Here is a 22,830-nt window from a genome sequence, read left to right on the forward strand (position 1 = left end):
TATACATGATATTATACCATTAGAAAACATAGCATGAAACGGACTAACAAAATATGGGATATGTCTTTGATGATAGGTCTCTCTTCAGTACCCGCAAGTCTTGAAAACACCTTGGTCATTGATATAATTTCTGAACAAAAAAACGTGACAGGAAGGAAAAAAAAATCTTTCAAATAATTGGGCGCTGAATTTTCATCAAAAGGTAATATGATATATTGTTGGTTACTAATCAGCAATTTAAATTTTTCAAGATAGATCGCATTTCTTCCAATATCATAAGTACATTAATTTAATTTTATTAAGACTTTCGCGATGGATGTTTAAGTATTTGAACGCTAGATGAGGAAATTGCAAATACAAATCAAAAACGACTCTGACACAAAACCACTCAATTTATTTGAATCAGGCCTCAACAGTGATCATTTGAACAACATGGATTTGGAACCTGTGTTATTGCTTAGAGATTAATAGAAACAAACTCGATTACCATGGGTACATGGAATGGGCCCGGAGTAAACTTTTAATCTAGAGACTGTCAACGGTCACACAAAAAAGCTTTAAAGCTATTTCAATGGATTAAAATGGTTCAGCGTTTCATTGTCATAAGTGTTCAGCATATTGCTCGAAATAAAAAAAAATCACTATAAATTTTCAACATTGGGTATTTTTTTCCTGACCTCAACCGAAATTCCCTGACTTTCCCTGACATTCCAGGTCCAAATTGGAATTACCTGACTTTCCCTGACTTTCCAGGTTTTTCCAGGTAGTCGACACCCTGTGAGTGGCCACCGGAGTTGAGGACCTAGGTGACTCATCATGGACGAGTGCAATTTTTACAAAGCTACTCTGAGTAACAAAAAACGTGGTGACCCATTTAAATGTACTTGAGTGGCCACCAGAGGTCCTTTCTAAGATCCGGAACATCCGTAGAAATGTTCATTCCATGCAACTCACCATAGAAGAACGCGGCTATTCCAAAGTTTTTCATTAACATTCTCTGAGTTATATAAAATTATCGTTACTCATTCTTATGGACCTGAGCAGCCACTCCTTCATGAATAATGCCCGTAATATTCCTAAAAGCTGCAAACTAACGAATCTCGAATCATATGAGCATGGTTTTACAAAAAATCTATTATCGCAATCTGAGCAAGACATTTTTGTCGTGACCCTCATTTATGAATTTGACTGGCCAGTGAAGGCCCTCTCGTGATCCATACACATGACTTAAGTGGTCACTGAATGGTTTCCTAAAGTTCCTACGGATCGGTCAACACTTGACACTTATCCTACTAGAACACGATCTTTTGAAAGTGTTTGTTATTCTACTTATTGATCATCTCATGAAGGTTGTTCTGATGCTTTCTGCGGGGCCCCCTTTCCCATGCGGTAAAATTCGCGACTACAAAGCAAGATCATGCTGAGGGTGGCGGGGTCGATTTGCGGTCCGGTCTAGAACATTTTTAAGTTGGAAATTTTCTCGACTTCTCCGGGCATAAAAGTTTCATCATGTTAGCCTAATAATACAGTATCGACCCGGTTTTGTCACTTCGCAGTTTTGTCTACCCTCGATTTTCTCTCGTTTTCGACCCGATTTTATCACATTCTCGACCTGATATTGTCACCCTAAAAATTAAGGAAAATTTTAGGTGCTCTTTTTATCATAGTTGAACCTTTTTGCTGCCATTATAGACCCCCTTTTAATAAAAATTTAAAATTATTAGGTAGGTTTTTTATGATCCATCATCTTGCAATAAATTTTTGACCAAAAGTTGTCAAAAGATTCAACCAAAGTCAAACTTTCATGAGTCGATGATTTATGACTAAATATCGACTCATGGAAGCATATTTTGGTACACTTGAAAATATTTTCTGGGTAAATGTGATTGCCCTTTTAAAAAAATAGTGTCATCATAATTTTTATGAATTGACTATAATTACAGATTTTTTGATCTTGCGGAGTTTCATTGGTGACTGCACACGTTCCTGAGAATGGGTTACAACGATCATTCATTACACAGGATACGGAAATAGGAAAACTATGACAAGTTTCATGAATTAACCGTTTTTACGGATGATCTGAATGTACTTGAAGACATACAGTGGGCATTCCATGCGAATTGGTTACGATCATTTGTTTCTAAAATTAGGAAAATAAAAAGGTTTAGACGAATTGTGTGCTTCATCATCTCTTGTATGGCGTGTTTTTCTAAGGTGGGTTTTATGAATTGATCACTTTTACATGTGATATGGATCTTCCGGAGGGCTTTTGGTTGCTACTCACATCCGTGAGAATAGGTCGCAACAATAATTTCATGCTCAGAGTACGACAAGGAAATTAAAAAAAAAATAAGCTCTTCTAGTATGTATTACATCAATTAACCACTTTAACCGATGTTCTGTACCTTCCGTAAAGACCTCCGATAGTTTCTTTGGTAAATAGGAATGGGCCACGACATTCCTTCGTGTCTTGCTCAGAGTTCGATAATACAAAGATTTTTTTACATACATTTACTTTTCTGGGTTGAGTTTTTTTTAAATTGATAACTTTTGTGGATGCTCCGAATCTTCTGAAAGACCCCGCTGACTGTTCAAAAAATGACCACTTTATGGGATATTTTAGTATTCAGTGTACGTCAATGAAGAGCTAGGAAGGAACTGTGCTCTTTTATGATGAGTTTCATGAATTAGCCTCTTTTACGGACCTCTTTTACGAATCTACTAGAGGACCTCCGGTGGCCACTCAGCAGTGTTGGGATAAGCTCAAAATCTCAAAACTCATGAACGATACAAATCAATCGTGAGTTGAAACGCACCTAAAACAACATGGCTGAGTTGAATCATCCATTTGAATCATTGTAGGTTTTCCTTTATTCTGCTTCGTACATTAACAGTAAATTAACGTTCAACACATAGAACGATGGATACTCTTGCGTGTGTGAAAAAAGATATTTTAGTTACTAGATAAAGATTGTCGCTTCGGTTCCCTTTGTTCTGCTGTCCGAAACATGTGTGGTACATACCTGTCAAATCGTATGGATTTTCCTTCTTTGACATTTAGCTCCCCTATCCTCGCCAGCAAAAGATGTTCCGGACAGCGACGACAGCGACAATCTTTATCTAGTAACTAAAATATCTTTTTGTGAACAATGAATTGCCCCCAAATTGATTATAAACAATTTTTAAGAGCGAAATGATTTTTCGGGAAATGAGTGAAATGAACCGTTTCAGCATGAAAAACTCAGTCGTGATGCATTATTTTAAATTCGCAAACGAGTTAGTTCGCGCGGGAGCACTCAATGATTGAGTTTTATGAATGATTTTACCAACACTGTCACTCAGGTCTATCACACGGGGTCACCATAACCAGGAACTAATAACCTGCCATAACCATTGGTTATTGGTTATTGGTTCCTGCCATAACCATTTGTGTGATTGATTCGCACTCTATACAATCCGCTCAACCCGTTGTTGGGGGCATATAATGCGATCCTCTCGTTTAATAAACAATGTGCACTCGCTTGACTGTGGATATACAACAGTAAAGCACATGTGGAGATTGGACAAATAAAGCATCCGAAAGATATTCAATTTGCAAAAAGAGCTAACAGCGGTGGAAGGTGGTACTCGGATTCTGATGGCTTTTACGCAAACGTGACCTTGTGGTGACGTGGTCTTGTTGTGTAGGGTTATATCGCCTATCTAGAGAGTAGGATGTTGAGGGTTCGAGTCCCTCCAAGACACGTGGATTCTTTTTCGCAAATTTCATGTCAATTTGTCCATTTCGAAACATGTGCTGTGCATATGCATAGCCAAGATATTTAACAAAAAAATGGTTTACGTACGGCCGAGTTGCCGAATAATAATTAATCACAATCATTTGTTACTCAGCGTTTGAAAATGAAAAGATTCGAAAAAAACGCACTCTTCTATTCTTCTATTTAATAAAAATGAAATGGTCTGTGTTCGTATCCGCATAACTCAAAAACGGCTGGATGGTTTTTCTTCATTCCTTCAGCAGATATGTTCGTTATCGTTTCCGACGGGTTTATATGATATTTCCTCAGTCTAAAATTATTAGTAAAGTTGAGAAAAACTAAAATAATGATTCGTATTGAGTATTTCGCATGGGCAGTTCACAACGTACATTTTCGCCTACTATGCAGGACAACGTCTGCCGGGTCGACTAGTATATGATAAGTTTGATGAATTGACCATTTTTACGGACGTTCTGGATCTTCTGAAGGAACTCCGGTGGCCATTCAGGTCCATAGAAATAGGCAGCGTTCGACAATTTAAAAAACGCACTTTTCTAGCATGAGTTTCATGAATTAACCACTTCTACGGATGTTCCGGATCTTCTGGAGGACCTCCGATGACCACCCAGGTCCACCAAAATGAGTCACCACAATCATTTGTTACTCGGAGTTCGATGATGAAAAGCTGTGGAATATCGCGCTCTTTTATGATAAGTTTCATGAATTGACCATTTTTACGGACGTTCCGGATCTTCTGAAGGAACTCCGGTGGCCATTCAGGTCCATCAAAATGGCCAGCGTTCGACAATTGAAAAAAAAAACGTGCTTTTCTAGCATGAGTTTCATGAATTGACCACTTCTACGGATGTTCCGGATCCTCTGGAGGACCTCCGGTGGCCACTCAACTTCATCACAATGGGTCACTACAATCATTTGTTACTCAGCGTTCGAAAATGAAAAGTTTTGGAAAAACGCGCTCTTCTTTGATAAGTTTCATGAATTGACCACTTTTACGGACGTTCCGGATCTTCTGGAGTACCTCCGGTGGCCACCCAGGTCCACCAAAATGGGTCACCACAATAATTTGTTACTCAAAGTACTATAAAGAAAAGCTTTGGAAAAAACCGTGCTTTTCTACTATGTGTTTGATAAATTGACTTTTACGGACGCTCCGGATCTACTGGAGCACCTCCGGTGGCCACCCAGTTCCACCAAAATGGTTCACCATAATCATTTGTTACTCGAAGTACGATTATAAAAAGCTTTGGAAAAAACCGCGCTCTTCTATGGTAAGTTCCATGAATTGACCACTTTTACGGACGTTCCTGGTCTTCCGGAGGGACACTGGACCATGAAATAACCAGGAATTGTGTTGATTCATGGAAATGAACAATGACTACATTCTATAAGAATTATTGCTACGCAAATTCATGAGTATTTCCAATATAACCCTTCGAAAGGCAAGAGATCACGCCAAAAAATAGCCTAATAATCTATGTTCCTTCAACATCGATTCCTGGGAACCAGAAAGGCCAAAGTGCAAAAAGTCCATAACGACATCCGTAAAATCCATACCTTCAATTTGGTTCCAAAAGATTGAGAATCGGTTTGAAAATGAACTTTTGGGAGCGAATTCAATATTGGGTCATTTTTGACCCGCTGATGCACAATGTGTAACTTTTTTTTAATGCACTAGGAAGGTTAAGAAAGCGTGATAAAACTGTAATGAATTAGTTATGCTTTAATATCTCTGTGTATCTCTTTTTGATAGTGTTTCCAGACACTAAGGAGCAAACGTGAGTGATGGTGGCATACTTTTATCGTTAGTACGTTAGGCTTAAAGATGTTAGGCATAAGTACGTTTGACATAATGGACGTTAGGCATAACGGACGCTAGGTATAATGTACGTTAGGCATAATGGATGTTAGGCATAAGGGAAGATCCATAAAGTACGTCACGCAAAAATTGGCGGTTTTCGACCCCCCCCCCCCCTTTGTCACACTTCTTGTATTAAACGTCTAAAATTTTTGTATGAGTAGTCACGCTGCTCGGAACCCCTCCCCTAGGAGCGTGACGTACTTTGTGGATGGCCCCTAATGGACGTTAGGCATAAAATGACTCAAAGAACAACCCCAGGGCTGGTAGCGACCTATGCTGCTCAAAATAGTGACTATAGTGACCGAATATGACAAAAAAGGGACCAAATAGTGACTTTCAGTTGCAGAAAAAGTGACCAAATAGTGACTTTCAATTTCAGTTCGTAGAGAACTCTACGTTTCGTCATAGTTGCCACGGAAGTTTTTGGAATTTTTAGCGCAAAAGGAACAACAGTACGGATGGTTTTGGTAGAAAACGAAACAAAAATTATGAAGATTGTACAACTGCTTATAATGCAGGACCACCCAAGTAACAATTATCACTATATTACGCCAAACGTCCATATAGGGCCAATATACGGCTATTTAAAAACATATAAGCATTAAAGTAGCACTATATGGTCGATTTGACGTAATATAGTACTTATTGGTTACTTGGGCATGCTCTCTGAACGATTAAATTATATAAAATACGCAGATTTTCCTACTTGCTGTGCGTACTCATGAACGATTTTTGCTATGGAATTCGACAGCGCATGCAATCTTCAAAATTAGGGAGACTTGGTCTTCTTTCTATACCTACTCAATAAATATTTTTTAGAGCAAACCCTTCATTACATCTGTCAAATCTACAAAAAAATAGCCGCTTGAGAACAAATTTTTGTATTTTGAGGCAACAAATCAAAATCCAAATTTCCTGAAATTGGGGTGGAATGTTGGCATTTTTATCAGTGAAGATCATTTAGCATATTTATGACTTTGTGCTGTAAAAAAAGATAGCATTTGGTCATTATTGGGAGAAGTTGTTCAAATTTTGCGTAGCCACCAAAAAACATCGTCAGGAGGGACAAATCACAGTAAATAATAGAGTAAATGAAATTGTCAATAAAAAAAATATAGCTCGCCACATAACGATCATTTGTCTAGATGATCTATTATAAAAATACACTATAACAATACTACTTTAGTTCCCGGTAAAACATGCGAGAATCAAATCCTAGAATCAATCCAAGGGGTCAAGTCTCCCAAGGAATCAAGTCTCCCCACCTTCCCTTACTGTAAAGCAGAGGCGTCGCGTGATCAATTCTTCAACCTGTGCACTATTTTAATATTTCGAGGAAAACACATAAAAGGGACCTGAAATGAAAAACGAGTCATTTACCAGCGCTTTTCTCAATATGTTTGCTTATTTTGTTGCATCTAACTGGTGCTTAGCTACTCTTATTTTCTGAATTAACTCAAACTTAACTAAGCTTAAAAATTATATTTCGTAAAATTAAAAATTACTGTCATCAGAATCGTTTCCAATGAGACAAATAAGAAAAAAAAATTGAATTTCTTTGAAAATGTTGACCCGTTTCATATCGCTAATTCTGCGACAATAAAGATTTTCATCAGAAGATGAAATGTCTGTTTACATTATGTTAATATTGTCGGATAGTTCAATGTCGAATGTAATTATCGTTCCTGTAAACAGGCTTATGGCCCGTTTACATATGAGCTAGTTCTAGCGGACAATGCACTATCCGACAGAACTAGTGCAAAATTAGCATAATGTAAACGCTTATTAGCGAGGACAATTCCTGTTTACATTGTGCTAATATCGCGATAGTATTGTCGGATAGTGCATTGTCCGCTAGAACTAGCGCATATGTAAACGGGCCATATACAAAGCGGAACTTTCGTTATGGAACGCTTTGAGGGAGCAGAAATGCGCGGGCTTTACCCTTCTCTTTCGATTTTGTTCCGATCGCGCTCTCTTCGCCGAATCGCGCATGCGCTGTTTGAAGCGGTTCTCGATAGGCATCAAACCGTGCACTGCCAGCGAAAAACGCTTCGACTACCTATACATCGCTGATTGCGGTTAGAGCAGATGATCCACACATACAAAATAATGCGTGTATGATGCATGACAAAGCGTTCTCGGCTGAGAGTTCCGTGTTGATACAACATGTGGTGTCGGCGGGTCGGTCCGGTATCGTAGAGAAAAATATAACGCGTCCCCATCGCAGCATTTGGTTGCCTCACATCACATGCCGCCTATAAAAAAAACATGCATATTTTCCGTTTATGTATCTAGTAGTCAAATTTGCATGAAATATCTATCAAGTGCACATAATTCAAATATATGCTTGGATAAGAAATACAAGAAATCTATCTAGAGTTTAAATGTTGGGGATAAAATTGCCACATGTGCAGTGCACAGGTTGCACATGCGGACGCGACGCCTTTGCTGTAAAGTTTGAAAAAAATCGGAAGAAATCGGCAAGTCTCCTGCTTGCATGACTGTATACTAATCATAAGAATTTTGGCGTAGAATACCTTCAATTAGCTACTGGTGAAATGGCAATAAGAGCAGCGAGTTAAATGGCTGGCGAAGTTTCAGAGCGATATGTTTTTCCAAGATCCGTAATTTCATTTCCACCATCAACAACAAAGCATCATCTGACGGATACATAAAGCTTTGTTACAAAAATTCTTAGTCAGTAGCTTCAAAATAGTTGAAAATAGTGACTTTTTGCGAGAAAAAGTAACTTTAGTGACTTGAGGTCGAAAAAAGAGACTTTTTAGTGACTTGCCCGAAAAAAGTGACCAAGTCACTAAAAAGTGATCCGCTACCAGGCCTGCAACCCATAACATAAAGAAGGCATAATAGGGCACTGCACGGGCTGCTTTGTCTCTTTCTCGTTGCAAAGAAATTAGAAAACAACAAGGCCAGTAAACGTCAAAATTTATGAAGAACGAAAGAGAAAGAGATTTTTCCGTGCAGTGCCCTATTATGCCAAACGTCCATTATGCCTACCGTCCGTTATGCCTATCGTCCATTATGCCAAACGTAATTATGCCTAACGTCCTTATGTCTAACTTACTTATGCCTAACGTCGCGGACCCCTTTTTGCCTTTTATGCTTTTGGTTATTATTTTTCTCGTTCCAGAGGGCGAGTAATGGCTAGTACACCGATGGACATAAGTATTGGTCATATTTTCATTGTAATCTATATGAATTCAAACGAATACTTTTATTCATCAATGTATAAGCCAGGGCACTAAACTAAAAACTGTGTCCCATCCCAGGACGTCGAGGACCTAAGGAGTGTACATTAATCCTCTTAGCTAAGTCACTCCCAACGATTCATCAATCAACATTTATAAAGTAAACGGAGCGGGGGACATCTCGTACAAGGAAATTCCACAACGCTGCACAGTGGGCCTGGCCGATTTTATGTTTGAACTACATTTATAATGTGCTTCAAACATAAATAATGACAAGAAAAATTTTAGAACTAGTCGATTCTATCATTTTCCAGGATTCTTTCAAGAGTTGGCTGTGTATGTGTAGTAGCAAACATGGCTTGCATTGTTTTACGTCTGTCTTCCAAAGTGTCCAAACAATAGAGGTAATCTGAGACAAGACCTGCAAAGACTCTGCTTCTTTTCCCTTGATTTGACGCTTATTTTCATCACAGTTGACCAATGAGTTTTAACTGTTTCACCTAAGCCCCGGGTGAACTCTTCTGAGCACAATAAAAGTGTATCCAATTCACGAATTAGTGAATTTATTTTAATGGGGAATTTTATACCGGAAACAAAACACACGTTCATAACTGATAAATAATAAACTAACCGGATGATTTGGAATACTCGTTGAAGTGAAAAAGTTTTCGTAAAACAAAAACCATGCGGAATATTTTATTTGGGATACCATTGCTTTCACACAAAAAGCTGCTGACTGCATCTGACAGTTCGTGACAGCAGTTGACTGGCCGTACCTTGGGATCCTATATTAAGAGATGTGCGAATACTTTTCCAGACGATTTAGCAACGCTGTTACTTTCGTGAACAAACGCTGCCAGCACTTACCATGGCGCAAAATGTTGGAGCTCGAACATGACTTTGCGCATAATAGCATTTTCAGACTTCATTATCTAACGTCCAACAGTGTATTATCACTAAAATAAAAGTGCAATACAAATGAACAAAGTACCATGCATGAACTAGACAACTTCAACTTGCCAATGTAATACAAATTGTTTATTCGACAAAACTTTTCTTAAAATCTTTTCCATTACAATCGCAATACCTTTCACTCTGCAACAATAACGATGTTCATTTTGACAAATCGCAATGCTCGATTGGCTCAAGATGGCCGCTTTCGCATATCTCTGAATGTAGGATCCCTAGCCGTACCGTACGGGATCGTGCTATCCATCTGACAGTTCGTGACAGCAGTTGACTGGCAGTAGATGACGTTACATTTTTTCCTCTTTGAAAGTCTCGAAAGTTAACGGGGCCTGTAATGCTGGGTAGACCGGTAGACACCTTTTCATGATGCATTACGGAGAAAGATCTACCACACTGTGCTCTAGTTCTATTCTTGTTAATACTTATGATCTTATGATTGATGGTCGGAAGAGTATGGAACGACTATAATTTGCTTTTAGATGACCCACCTTTTACCTCTTTGGGATGAAGTCAATGGAGTAAATTATAAAAACGTATCAATCTTAGGCTGGTTTTTAGGCCGACAACATGAATCTCCAAGCTCCAGAGCGCTGATTAATTAGAAAAGAAGTGTATACGAATTTAGTCGATCTGCTGCTGCTAAACCCTCTGACTGATTTGAGCTCTGTGTAAAGGTGAGATTCCGAAATGCCAAACGCAATGAAATCAGATCTCTGTACAAAAACAACCTCGGAACTCATAAGAAGAAGAAGTTCAGTACCGATGCGTGGTCAAAATCAGTATTATCCCACTTATTGTTGAGCCGAAACTGATTAAGGTCACTCCTGACGGAATCCAAGATTAAAAGTGCTCGCGATTTTGGGGGCACACCACTCGATTCAGAGGCGGCGCACTTTGTTGATTTAGCTTTGCTGCGTCGCAGCATGCGTGAAATAATCCAGCTTTCCACGCTCGGTAATGGCGGCTTGTCGGTGTGTAAAATCAATAGGTCTCTGTACTTTTGACACTAGCTGGAGGAAAACTCACTGGCGAAAAGACCTTTTTCCCTCCCCTCACCAAGGAACGCCAGTGAGCTTTTCTCCAGCTAGTGTCAAACAGTACAGTGACCGATTGATTTTTACACACCGATAAGCCGCCATTACCGAGCGTGGAAAGCTGGATAAAAATGACAGTTGTGCGTTGCTTCCGTATCGAGTGGTGTGCCCCCGAAAACGCGAGCACTTTTAATCTTGGATTCCGTCAGGAGTGACCTTAAGGGGCGCGCCTTTGAGAGTTGGTATAAGCAATTTCTCGGAGGGTATAAATAGCGGTACCTTAATCTACATTAAGTTTGAGAAATATCTGAATAAAAAACGATTACTTCGGGTCTGTCTCATTTGGAGAATTAAACTTAAAAGTGAAAGTTCGAAAATTAGAAAATCACCCGACCATTAGAATGGCTGGTGCTACCCAGCATTTCCAATAAGACATCGATGCAAAATGATTCGATATCTGTCAGCAGGGTTATTTGATAATTATTGAAATGTCACTTTTCAGTTTAATTCCAGTTTAATTCTCCAAATGAGACAGACCCTTCATTTTTTCTCAATAGAAATGGAGCAGAAAGACGTGCACTAAACAAATGACACAGATATACAAAAGTTCAACGAAATGGATGCAGTGGTTCATCCAAAACAAAGAAATAAGTTTTCAAACGGATTTTTTTATAGGCAAAATTGACAGTTTGTAATAAAAATGTAAATCGGCATGTCAACAAAATCATCAAGAGGATCGGAAAGAAACACACTGTCAATGATTTGTCAATATCCAGAAACAGTAGAGCCTGTGGCAGCCCGAAAACGGAATATAAACGGTTGAAGCTGTTGAAAATCCAATAAATTGAGATTGTTATGAATATCGCAAGGTCAGATAATATATTCAACGAAAATAAAACAGATTCCTCAAAAGATTGAAGGTTTAAAAACATTGACAATACAAAGTGTCCACTTTATAAACTGAACAGTCCTTATTTATTTGGATATAGATTTTATTAGCAGTTTGTATGGAGAATGGTTTTGTGTGCACTTTTGTTAATCTTAAAGTTAAATCTGTGTGGATTTTGAGTACATAGTGTTAGAGGCTTTTCCCCAGCACCTTCATCAAGACCAAGATTTTTTTATGTATACAGGTTATCCGACTTGTCAATATCCCCAACTCAGCCATCTTGGATTTTTGTATGGAATTTATGCTCGTTTGTTTACATTTTGCACTGAAAATGTACACGGTTAGAAAAAAGTACCTAATATTAGGTACTTTTCACTCAAATCGAGGGTTCAGTGTGGGAACTCAAAATTAAGTAATTGTTTCTTGAAATTAAGTAAAATTCACTCAATATTAAGTAAAATAAACTTTATTTTAGGTAAAAACTAACCACAAGTTAGGTAAATTTCACTCAACTTTTGTAAACATGCGATTACTCAACGTTGGGTTCCCACACTTTAATGCCCTTATTGAGTGGTTTTGCTCTTCATTTTATGACAACAAAGGAAAGAGGGAGGGAGATGCAAGAGAAAAAAAGTACCTAAAATTAGGTACTTTTTTCTAACCGTGTATGTTTCCCCCCCGCGCTGGTTATTCCCATCTACTGACGAAGTCGGATAACCTGTACATAAAAAAATCTTGATCAAGACTTCGGTCAGACTTCATATAATGAGAATAAATAGGGACACGGCAGGTATTTCCGTCCATCGTCATAGGGGCTAAAACCAACGAAAGCAACGTACATTTGCTAGAACTCCACTATAGCAGAACGTTTCTCCTGAGCTTACGATTTGGTACGTATGAGTTTTCCAAAAAAGCGTCTCTTTTATTGGTTTTCGAGACTATGACGAACAGACGAAAATACCTGCCGTGTCCCTTCTTGTCATAATACAAGTTCGTACAATTCCATTTAGTTCCACCACTTGATTTTAAATTTAACAGATACGTATTTCGACCTCAACAGTACGGCCGTATTCGATATCTCGAGAGACACTGAAGGTGGCCTTACTGTTGAGGTCGAAATACGTATCTGTCAAAGGTACAATCAAGTGGTGGAATAAAATGGAGTTGTTCGAACCTGGGACGTTCTAGCAATTGCTTTACTGTCCCATGTATATAGGACATTCCAGCAAACATAGGAGAAATATGCGTATGACGGCAGTATAGAACATGAGAAAATATATTTTTTCAAGTTATGAAGCATGAGTTTTTCACTTACCTCTACTAGCCAATTCCAGAAAGGGTGCATCACATAGATACTCAGAGGGGAGGTATCTCTAGCACTATACTGTAATTAAAAAAAAAACAAACAAGTTTAAATTAGTTAATTACACATATATATAATTTGATACATAGCTTAAAGGAAGTATTTTGTTTTGGACGTATTTTGTATCGTATCGTATCGTATTTTGTGTTGGACGCAGAATGATCGCTCGATTATCGAAATTTCCGGTTCTGTTTAGCGGGCGAATAAATTAATAAGAAAACGAAACAAGCAGTGCACTGCCGTGGTCTTTAAAATTATTAGTATTGTTTTCATCGATCAAACTTTACGCTATACACGGCATACCGTTTACCAAAACGAACCCTGCCACACTCCCTACCCCATGTATCCAACATACCAGTGATTTCTCGTGGAAGTGCAGATGACTCGTCGGCTTCTATCAAAGCGAGAATCATGTCAACATTTTCCTACCTATTTCTTAAGGTGATTATAGAATAGCCCTCTCCATCCCCATCAGTGTTGGTGTCGTGTTCAAAATTTTCCTTTGTTTGCTGTTAGAACTGTCATATTTTTCTTGTTTGCTGTTAGAAAACAACAAACAATCCGTTGATACACTAAGAAAAATATCGCAAATTTTAACTAGACATCAGGTGAAAATGAAAATTTTCATTTTGATTCAGTGTGCAGCGAAAAAAAAATCACTCTGTGATAGTGTTGGTAAAATCTGCTTGGAGACCTGACCTGAATTTCAAATTCACCACACGTTTATTTACATTCATTTCCAAACGCCCAAATCTGGCGTAATAATTTTCGCACAGTGCCGAAACTCAAATTATGATTGTTCAGCATAACTCAAGACAAAATTTTCAAAACGACTTATCTGCTTTTGTAAACAAACATCGATTTGACGAATGCGATAGCACTCCCACGCAAACCAACACCACCAATAGGTAGGTGAAATTTTCCGCTACATGTTGATGGTGTTGGTTTGCGTGGGAGAGCTATCAGATTCGTCAAATCGTCGTTTGAATCTTTGTTTACAAAAGCAGATAAGTCGTTTTGAAAATTTTGTCTTGAACTAAGCAAACGATCTACCATTATTTCAGCCCCATACGCGTTATGGTTCTTTAATCTCGTGCTCTTGAAAAAAATATTGGAAAAGCACGTGGTTTACAAAATGGCCGATTTCTGGCTTCATTCTATAATCACCTTAATTGTCCTGCATTCGGACACGGCCGGCGTTGGTATTGCTTATTTTTAGGTCACCAGTTCATTCTCATGGTCTCAATTTGATACATAGTTCAAAGGAGCTCGTAGAACTGTAATTCTCTCAACCTCGTCGAGAAGACACACATACTCGCAGATGTGCTAATGAACCGCGGATTCAGCATTGCATCCATGCAGGAGGTGTGTTGGATGTGATCAATGGTGCGAACGTTTAGAGATAATCATATATACCATCTACACGATTTGCGACAACACACGCAAGCTGGACACAGCTTTCATAGTGATGTGCTACATGAAAAGGCACGTAATCGAACGGTGGCTGATCAGTTAGAGAATGTGCACGAATTAGGCATATTTGGGGACAAACGTGATATGATCGAAAGTTGGAATCACCATTTCGAAGAACACTTGGCGCTGAGAGTACAGGCAGTGAGGATCAGGACAGACGACTACGTCAGTTCAGCGGGAAACCAATCACTTCCACTTTGAATGAAGTTAAGGATGCCATCCTCAAGAAGAATAAAGCTGATAAGGATGATATCGAAGCTGAACTCATCAATTTGTGCTCGGAAAATCGGGTCACATGTCTGGACAGTCAGAATCTGGAAAACAGAACAGCTACCGAAGGAGTGAAACGAAGTGGTCATCTTCCATCGTCTGTCATTAATAGTAAATGAGTTTGTGGGAATGGGAAATTATCAAGCCGGTTTTGTTGAATGCCGCTGAATATCAAGTCTCTTCGCACTATCTGTTTATCGATTACAAGGCGGCATATGAAAATATAGACCACGTAGAGATATGAGAAAATTGATACGAGTCATTTAATTTATTTAACACAACAAGGTAACTATGTTACACCGCTCTACGTCAATGTTGCTATGATATAGATTATGGTACTCCTCAACACTCCTTAACATTGACTAACCGGACACCAATTGCTTCTCTTAGTTGTTTTAGTTTTGCTGCTCCTAAATGTTTTGTTCGGAGATCTGCTTCCATCTGCCTGACTAAATCATTGTTCACAAGATCCTTGACAAAGCAGTATTTTGTATCAATATGTTTTGATTTCCGTGTAATTATGTTTACAATGGTAAGAGCAATGCAACTTTGATTATCTTCATTCACAAACACGGATAACTTGAACGGTTCATCTAGATCTTGCAGCTGTCGCACTCATTGCAATTCCTGTAGACATTCAGCAAGTGCGATGTACCCCGTCTCAGTGCTTGATAAAGGAACACTGGAACAAATCAACCGTTTCTATTGCCGCCAAGCCCATTGTCCCTTCGATACAACCAGAAAATAATGCTTCAAAGGGGGGCCAGTGCACAACCCACCCTCGAGGTTAGCTGCGTGTCCTTGCAGCATCGAACATCGTGACTCACTGTTTTTAGAAGAACAGCATGGTATCGTGCCAGCGCATTGCCGGCTTTCCAGGTGGCCTTAACACGCCCTATGTCCTCGGAAGGTGGGAAGGGTCGACTTCGCGCCTGCTTCGCTCTGCATGACTGGTATCAAGAATGATGATGCCGCGTGCACCCCAAATTGACCTCTCTGCGATAGGGTCTATTCGCCAACACACAGAGGAACTTGCCGACGCGGTGCCTACGCCTGCCCCAGCCTTGACGAGGACCCCTTTCCGTCCTCGGGCTCGGAACCCGCCCGGTTGACCGACGCCGCGAAAGCGACGATACCATGTTGTTCTTCGCGCGGCCACTTGTTCGATAGAAGGATCGAGTTCGACCACAGGGCACCGGTATGACCCATGAAGCCGACTCCGAACCCTTGGACCACCTCTTATTTGCGCCTGAACTAGCCATTCCTCGAGTTCACGCGCCACCTTCTGTGTAGCTCCGAGACGGTTTGGACGATAGCCGATAAAACGGCGTTCCAGCCAACTTCATCTTTACACATCCTCCGGACTAGGTTGTCCGGGGTAGTGCCCAGACCACATGTGGCAAGCATGTGGTCACGCATTGTGCGAAAGCGTGGACATACGAACAACACGTGTTCCGCCATTTCCTCTAAACCTGCACACACCGGACATTCAGGCGAGGCCGAGCAAGCCACCTGCGTTACCTGCAGCACGCTTAAACGCCGGGCACTTCGAACCCCTCATGGGGTGCTTGCTGTTCGCAGCTTTGTTGGAACAGATCAAACAGTTGGGAGGTTTGTGCAGCATTGTGCCTTATGTCCCTCCAATCCGCAGCGTCGACAGAGCTTGCTTCTGTCAGGGCCTTTCCAGTCCCATTGCTTGTGCCCCGGTTCCAGGCACTTGAAGCAAACTTCGGGTTGCTCATATATGCCCACAGGGCATACCGACCACCCCACCTTGACGCTCCCTAACTTGACTACCTTGGAGGCGCCCGCTGCAGATAGCCGAACCAATGCTACCTGTGTCCCTACCGGACCTTTCCGTAGCCGAACGAGCTCTTCAACTTCGGTGATTTCGTCCAGGTCTTTAACCCTTAGATTCACCTCCGTCGTGAGTGCCCTCACCTTGTCCGTCTCGCCTAGGACTTCCTCCGCCAACTTCTTGTAGGCGGCGCCCTTTTGCGAGACGCCCCGCTTTAGCTCGAGGATCATCTCGCCCATCCGGGTACGTCTTATTCGACGTAAGTCGGCGCCAAGTTTACCGAGCTTGACGTCACTCCTCATCGCCTTCAAGACGTCCGAGTACTTAGCCTCGTCTGTCTTGATGACTACCCTAAACTTCTTGCTACCCTCATTCGGCTGGGCCTTTTTTCGGCCCTTGACGTCTTCGGTTTCCTCTTGTTCTTGACCAGGGTCCAGGAGGCGTCATCCCCCTCTATTTCCCTGGTCTGGGGCGGCTGAAAGCTCTCAGCCTGCCGTAACCCGTTACCACCGTCTTTCCTAGGTGGACGGACCTTTCCAGGTCCTTCCTCCCCCGGTTTTGGAGGTACCTGGCCGGGGTTCAGCTTCCCAGCCCCACTACCTTTGTTCGGGGTAGTAACCCTCCGCGTTTTGGAGCGGCCCCCGTTGGAGCAGTCACCCCCGACGTGCCCGCGAATACTTGAGCCTCAGTCTGGGTAGACTGGGTTTGGGTCGATTCGACCTTGCCCGAGTCCGCGAATCCTTGGGCCTAAGTCTGGGTAGACCTCGACTCTACGGATTTCACGGGTTTACACTTGGCCGTCCCGACCGCCCTCTCCAGCTTGGCGTCCAACATCGACTTTCGAAGTTGCAGCAAGCTCCTCTTGAGGTCCTTACTGATATTATGCTTCGATGACGCAAAGTCGATGATGGCGTCCAGCTGTTCCGTCGCCACCTCGAAGGCTGAAGGCCCATCGCGTTTGCGGTTCATCGCCCCCACAAGCCATGGGCCATCCAAACCCTCTACCGGCGTAGCCGAGGAGAAGGTTAAGTGACCGAGCTGCCGACTATTGCCTCTGGCTTCCTAGGCGGAGACCTGAACAACCCACCTCTTGCCAAGGGGTTGTCGCCTACACTACTACTACTAATTGAAGAATTGACTTGGTTTTCCATTTTGGTCTCACGAATTGCTCGGGGAAAGAGGTGCACCACGCCAGAGCCCAGCATGACGCGGTAAGGGACAATTACTGTGGAGGGTGCCCTGGTACCCCACAGGCTCCGTTAAAGGCCTAGCTCATTATATTATAGCACGGGTCACTTAACGCCTTAGGATTAGGGGTTAGGGACGATGGTCCCCTTGGTCGCACTCACACACTCTAGCTGATGTCAGAAGGACAACAGTGCCCAGGCTGCACTACCAGCTAAGTACAAAACCCTTAGCTGGCGGTCGATTGTCATTGGAAGACCTGTGGAAGCATGTGATTGGAACTTGTGAGGACCAGAGCTGTGTAAGTCGCTCCTTCCCAGATGTGAACTCACCATTTCGGAGCCCGTGTCAGGTCTAGTGTTGACTGCGATATATGTACAACAAACAACCAATCACGTTCTCGAACTCTTCATGATTTTCCAGTAACTGCTCCTCCTTCTATTGTAGAAAGCCGGTTGTCATAGTAATTTTCGAAGCGAAAAGATAAATTATTCCAAATGCAATTGTCACTTCAAAAGCTCTTAGACCTAAACAAGCGAGCTCTTTGTATATATACTGGACTTTTTGCCTTTCTCGTATACTAAGTATACGTAAAGGCTATATGTTCGCTCCAGAAACAAACTTTTTAGAAGGCTCGGAGACCTTGTTATATACCCACCATCGACTCACTTCGACGAATTGAGGTGATGTATGTGTGTGTGTGTGCGCACCAAAAGTGCAAAAAATCTAGCTCACTTTTTTCACTTACCCTCAACCAATTTACTTGCAACAGGTTGCGTTCGACGCAGTACCATTGTTTCCTATTGAAAATTTGTCAGATCGAACTATGGGCTTGTGTTATGGCCAAAATACTTTTCCTCATAAAAAGCGCGTAAAAAGTCTAGCTCACGTTTAATGAACTTATTCTAAACGGATTTCCTCACAACAGGCTGCATTCGACGCAGTATCTTACTCCATTGCTTCCTATTGAAAATAGGACGGATCGGACAATGGGTTTGGTAGTTATGGCCAAAATATTTTTTCTCAGGAAAAAAGCGCGTAAAAAAGTTTAGCTTATTTTTAATGCACTTACCCCTCACAACAGGCTGCATTCGACGCAGTATACTGCCCCATTGTTTCCTATTGAAAATTGGACGGATCGGACAATAGGCTTGGTAGTTATGGCCAAAATACTATTTTTTACCGCACGAGAAAGGCATCATCGCCGCTAGGTGGATTAATCTGGGTTTTTTTTAGGAGGCAGGATGAAGGCAAATCTGCATACAGACACCTGAAATTATCACTCAGGGAGTGGGGTTGGCGCGGAAGGCAGAAGGGCAGAAGGCCAGACCTCCGGACCCACTAAACCCTTGAGTTACTTGAGTTACCCTCTCTTCTAATGCACTGATCCCCCGGGACTTCTTCTTCTTCTTATTGGTATTACATCCCTCACTGGGACATTGCCGCCTCGCAGCTTAGTGTTCATTAACCTTCTGTCTGTGCTCAAAAAAACTTACGTTGTCTGTGCTCTGGGGTCAAATTGACCCCAAATTGAAATTGCTATAACTTTTTTAATGCTTGGCCAATTTTTGATTTTTTGGGCTGTTTCGAAAGATAATTTAATCATCTTTCAGGTCGTTACAAAAGATTAACTATTGGTGGGCGGGTACATTGCGGGGAGGGGTTTTAGTGAACAAGGATATTAAACCAGTGGTTTTTTATGATTATTTTACTTATATCCGAAAATCTTACTCCTTTCTCTTGACCTGCACCTTTTTTAAAAAGGTTATGCAGGAAGGCATGTGCTCTGGCATGATGCGTTGTTAAGTTTAGAACTCGGCCGCCAGGTGGAGGTATAATTGAATTCATTATTTTGGACTTAAGATATTCCGATATATAGAATTCTCCTCAGTGTAAATATTCTTATCGCACAAATTCAAAAATTGGAAGACGTACTCATTATATTGAGCACCGCTTTGTAGTGCTAGACACCCTGAACAATGTTACCGAATACAACTTGAGTGTAGATATGAGGGATCTCAAGCTAAAGCAATATTTCATATATGCAAGAATATTGCAAGTCCGCTAGCGCCGCCTATTTGTAAATTTCCTAATTATTCATTTCGTCACATGACAGTCCATTCCCACCAGACGAACTTTATTAAAGACGTCATCTTTACAAATTTCAAATTTGTGCGATAAGAATATTTACAATGAGGAAAATTCCATATATCGGAATTACTTGAGTAGTCTAAAGTAACCCAAATAGCACACGCAACATCTTCCAAAAAGCACCTTGTTTCTATTCAGTTTCAATAAAGGCATTGGAAAAACATCAAAGCACGAAAAAGTTGCATCAAGATGTCAAAAACTTTCGAGTTGTGATCAATGTTTCATTACCATTGCAATGCAGTACGTGTTTGACATTTGGAAACAAACAACCAAAAAATACTGCACTTTATGTTGCAAACACGAAACAAAATCATCAAGTTGCATATTTTTTACCATGTAACTTCAATGCGTCTTTCAAAATTTATTTGTTTGTTTAAATTAAGTTGCAGATAAGTTGAGTGTGTCTTCATGTTTAATTTAGCATCGTTCAACGTTTTGACAACTCACATTTTTTCCGGTGATGGTGCAATCAAGTAACAGAAAACCCGAGTTCAAAACTTCATAATCGTATGGTTTTTATGGTGAGTAAACATGCAGTCCCTTCGAAGTGTTGAATGGTGCTGTGGTAGAGTGAAGGACTATCAATCACAAGATCCATAAATCGAATCCAGTTTATATTTTTATTTTATTTTTTTTTCGCTGTAGTGTTTTGCAACATTATTGCAATTTTACTGCAATCGAAGTATGTTTCCGTAGGCTCCACCTCTTGCGCTTTTTAGATTGCAAGAGAGTTATATTTGATGGCACATACGCAAAGATTGTTTCTTTCCGAATAGTTGCAACACAGTGAAATGTTCAGTAGTGAAACAAGTTGTGCTGTTTGGGAATGAATTCATATAAACCGCCACCTAGCGACCAAGCTCTAAACTAATCAATGCCTCATATCAAAGCACACGCCTTCCTGCATAACCTTTTTGAAAAGGTGCAGTTCAAAATGGGTAGGATTTTCAGATATAAGTAAAATAAGCATGAAAAATCACTATTTTTGTACCCTTTTTACGAAAACCCCTCCCCGCGATGTACCCGCCCACCTATAGTCAATCTTTGGTAACGACCTGAAAGATGATTAAATTATCTTTCGAAACAGCCCCAAAAATCCAAAATTGGCCAAGCATTAAAACAGTTATAGCAATTTCAATTTGGGGTCAATTTGACCCCAGAGCACAGACAACGTAAGTTTTTTGAAAAAAGTACACTGTAGGGCATATTTTCAAGATTTTTGAAGTGAATTTGCACCTAGGAGACAGATCTCGGTTAATTTTACCAAACTACCAAAAATTAGGAGAATCGGTTGAAAATTTAAAAAATGGCAGCCACTCAAATTGGCCTGGGGTCATATTGACCCCAGAGCACAGACAAAAGGTTAAGCACTTCCACAGTTATTAACTGCGAGGTCTCTAAGCCAAATTACCATTTTTGCATTTGTATATCATGAGGCTAGCATGATGATCAGTACTGAGATTTTCATTTTCATTGAGAGAGGTCACGCGATATTTACACTTTATTCTCTCCCGCTTTCATAGAAAACATAAACAATGAAAGGAATTCTGCCAAATTTTCACAGATTTTTATTTCATGAAAGCGCATCAAACTAGTGTAAACAAGCTGTTTCTTCTTCAATAATGTTGCTTCTAACTCGAAAATCAAAAACAATACAATCATTGTATCGATTAGTCATCGTTATTTGCACAAATCCATTGAAACTGTTTAGAAATTTATATTTCAAAACAAAACACATTCCCATCATGACTGCTTGTAATGTGACAGGTGACCGGGATAAGGCTACATTTTCATTTGGTCTCTTGAAAATGAAAATGCAACTGTTTTCGCTTTTACATGACAGTCACGAAAACTAGCAGTACTGATGATGATACTTTCATGCCCAGGGAAGTCGAGACAATTTCCAATCCGAAAATTACCTAGACCGGCACCGGGAATCGAACCCAGCCACCCTCAGCATGGTCTTGCTTTGTAGCCGCGCGTTTTACCGCACAGCTAAGGAGTCCTTCCGGGACTACCTTACAGTGTTACTTCTGTGGGGGAAAGCAGTACTGAAAGTACTCCTCCCAAAACGACACCTTTCACAGTGCCTCTCTTCGATGTTTTGTTCTACGTCTGAGCCCTTTGGCTCCCTTCTTGGTGCCAGCAAGCACACAAAAGCGTTGAGCTCTTGGGACCTTTATTTTTTCCTTGTGACATTCAGCACATCTATTTTCTTTATTTTTGGAGCCATCTAGCTCTCAACGTACTCGCAAGCTACTCAGATAGTAGTCCCCGGCGGTGGATCTATCCTGCTCCGACGGGGAGTCCCCCGGCGGCAGAAGCTCCCCCGATACCGATGACCCGCATCCGTGGAAGGCTGTTACATTAACCACACTACACTTTTACCTGGTTAGCATGGTCATAGATCTGCTCAAGTCAAGTCCTACGCACATTCTCACTTCAACGGGTGACCGGATGAGTGCCGAGGTCAATCCAAGGATTCCGGGTGGAAATATCTTCCGGTTCAATGGTGCCTCGACGACCCGGAGCCGGTGCATTCGCACGCCACGATCCAGTCAGCTGATCCCCGGCGTTGGGCCTAGCCAACTCCGATAACCGAGTTTCGATTGCCTTGAGCCATTCAGCTATTCGATTGAGCCATTCGATTGCCTGAGCCATTAAGCTCCCGCCCGGTCGCAATCGCGAACGACTCGGATAGTCCCCAACGGCGGATCTAACCTACTCCGACGAGAAGATCCCCGAAAGCGGGAGCTCCTCCGAAACCGGCCGTTTGGTCACGTTCTGAGGCTACGCGCGGTAGCTGGCGCTGGCGTTCCCATTCATTATCGACATATGAAGCATAATTT

The 22,830-nt window shown here is 41.1% G+C and overlaps 1 protein-coding gene across 2 annotated transcripts in view; it reads right to left on the minus strand.

The window, feature by feature from the left end:
* The window catches only part of LOC134212122 (ethanolaminephosphotransferase 1), a 49,001-nt gene that overhangs the window by 21,026 nt on the left and 5,145 nt on the right, over positions 1 to 22,830 (minus strand). For both annotated transcript variants that reach the window (XM_062689692.1, XM_062689693.1), the window contains exon 3: positions 13,057 to 13,125. In XM_062689692.1, the coding sequence (XP_062545676.1) occupies positions 13,057 to 13,125 (69 nt within the window). The remainder of the gene's footprint in view (positions 1 to 13,056; positions 13,126 to 22,830) is intronic.

Source organism: Armigeres subalbatus, chromosome 2 (assembly GCF_024139115.2).
Source record: "Armigeres subalbatus isolate Guangzhou_Male chromosome 2, GZ_Asu_2, whole genome shotgun sequence".
Taxonomy (NCBI): Eukaryota; Metazoa; Arthropoda; class Insecta; order Diptera; family Culicidae; genus Armigeres; species Armigeres subalbatus.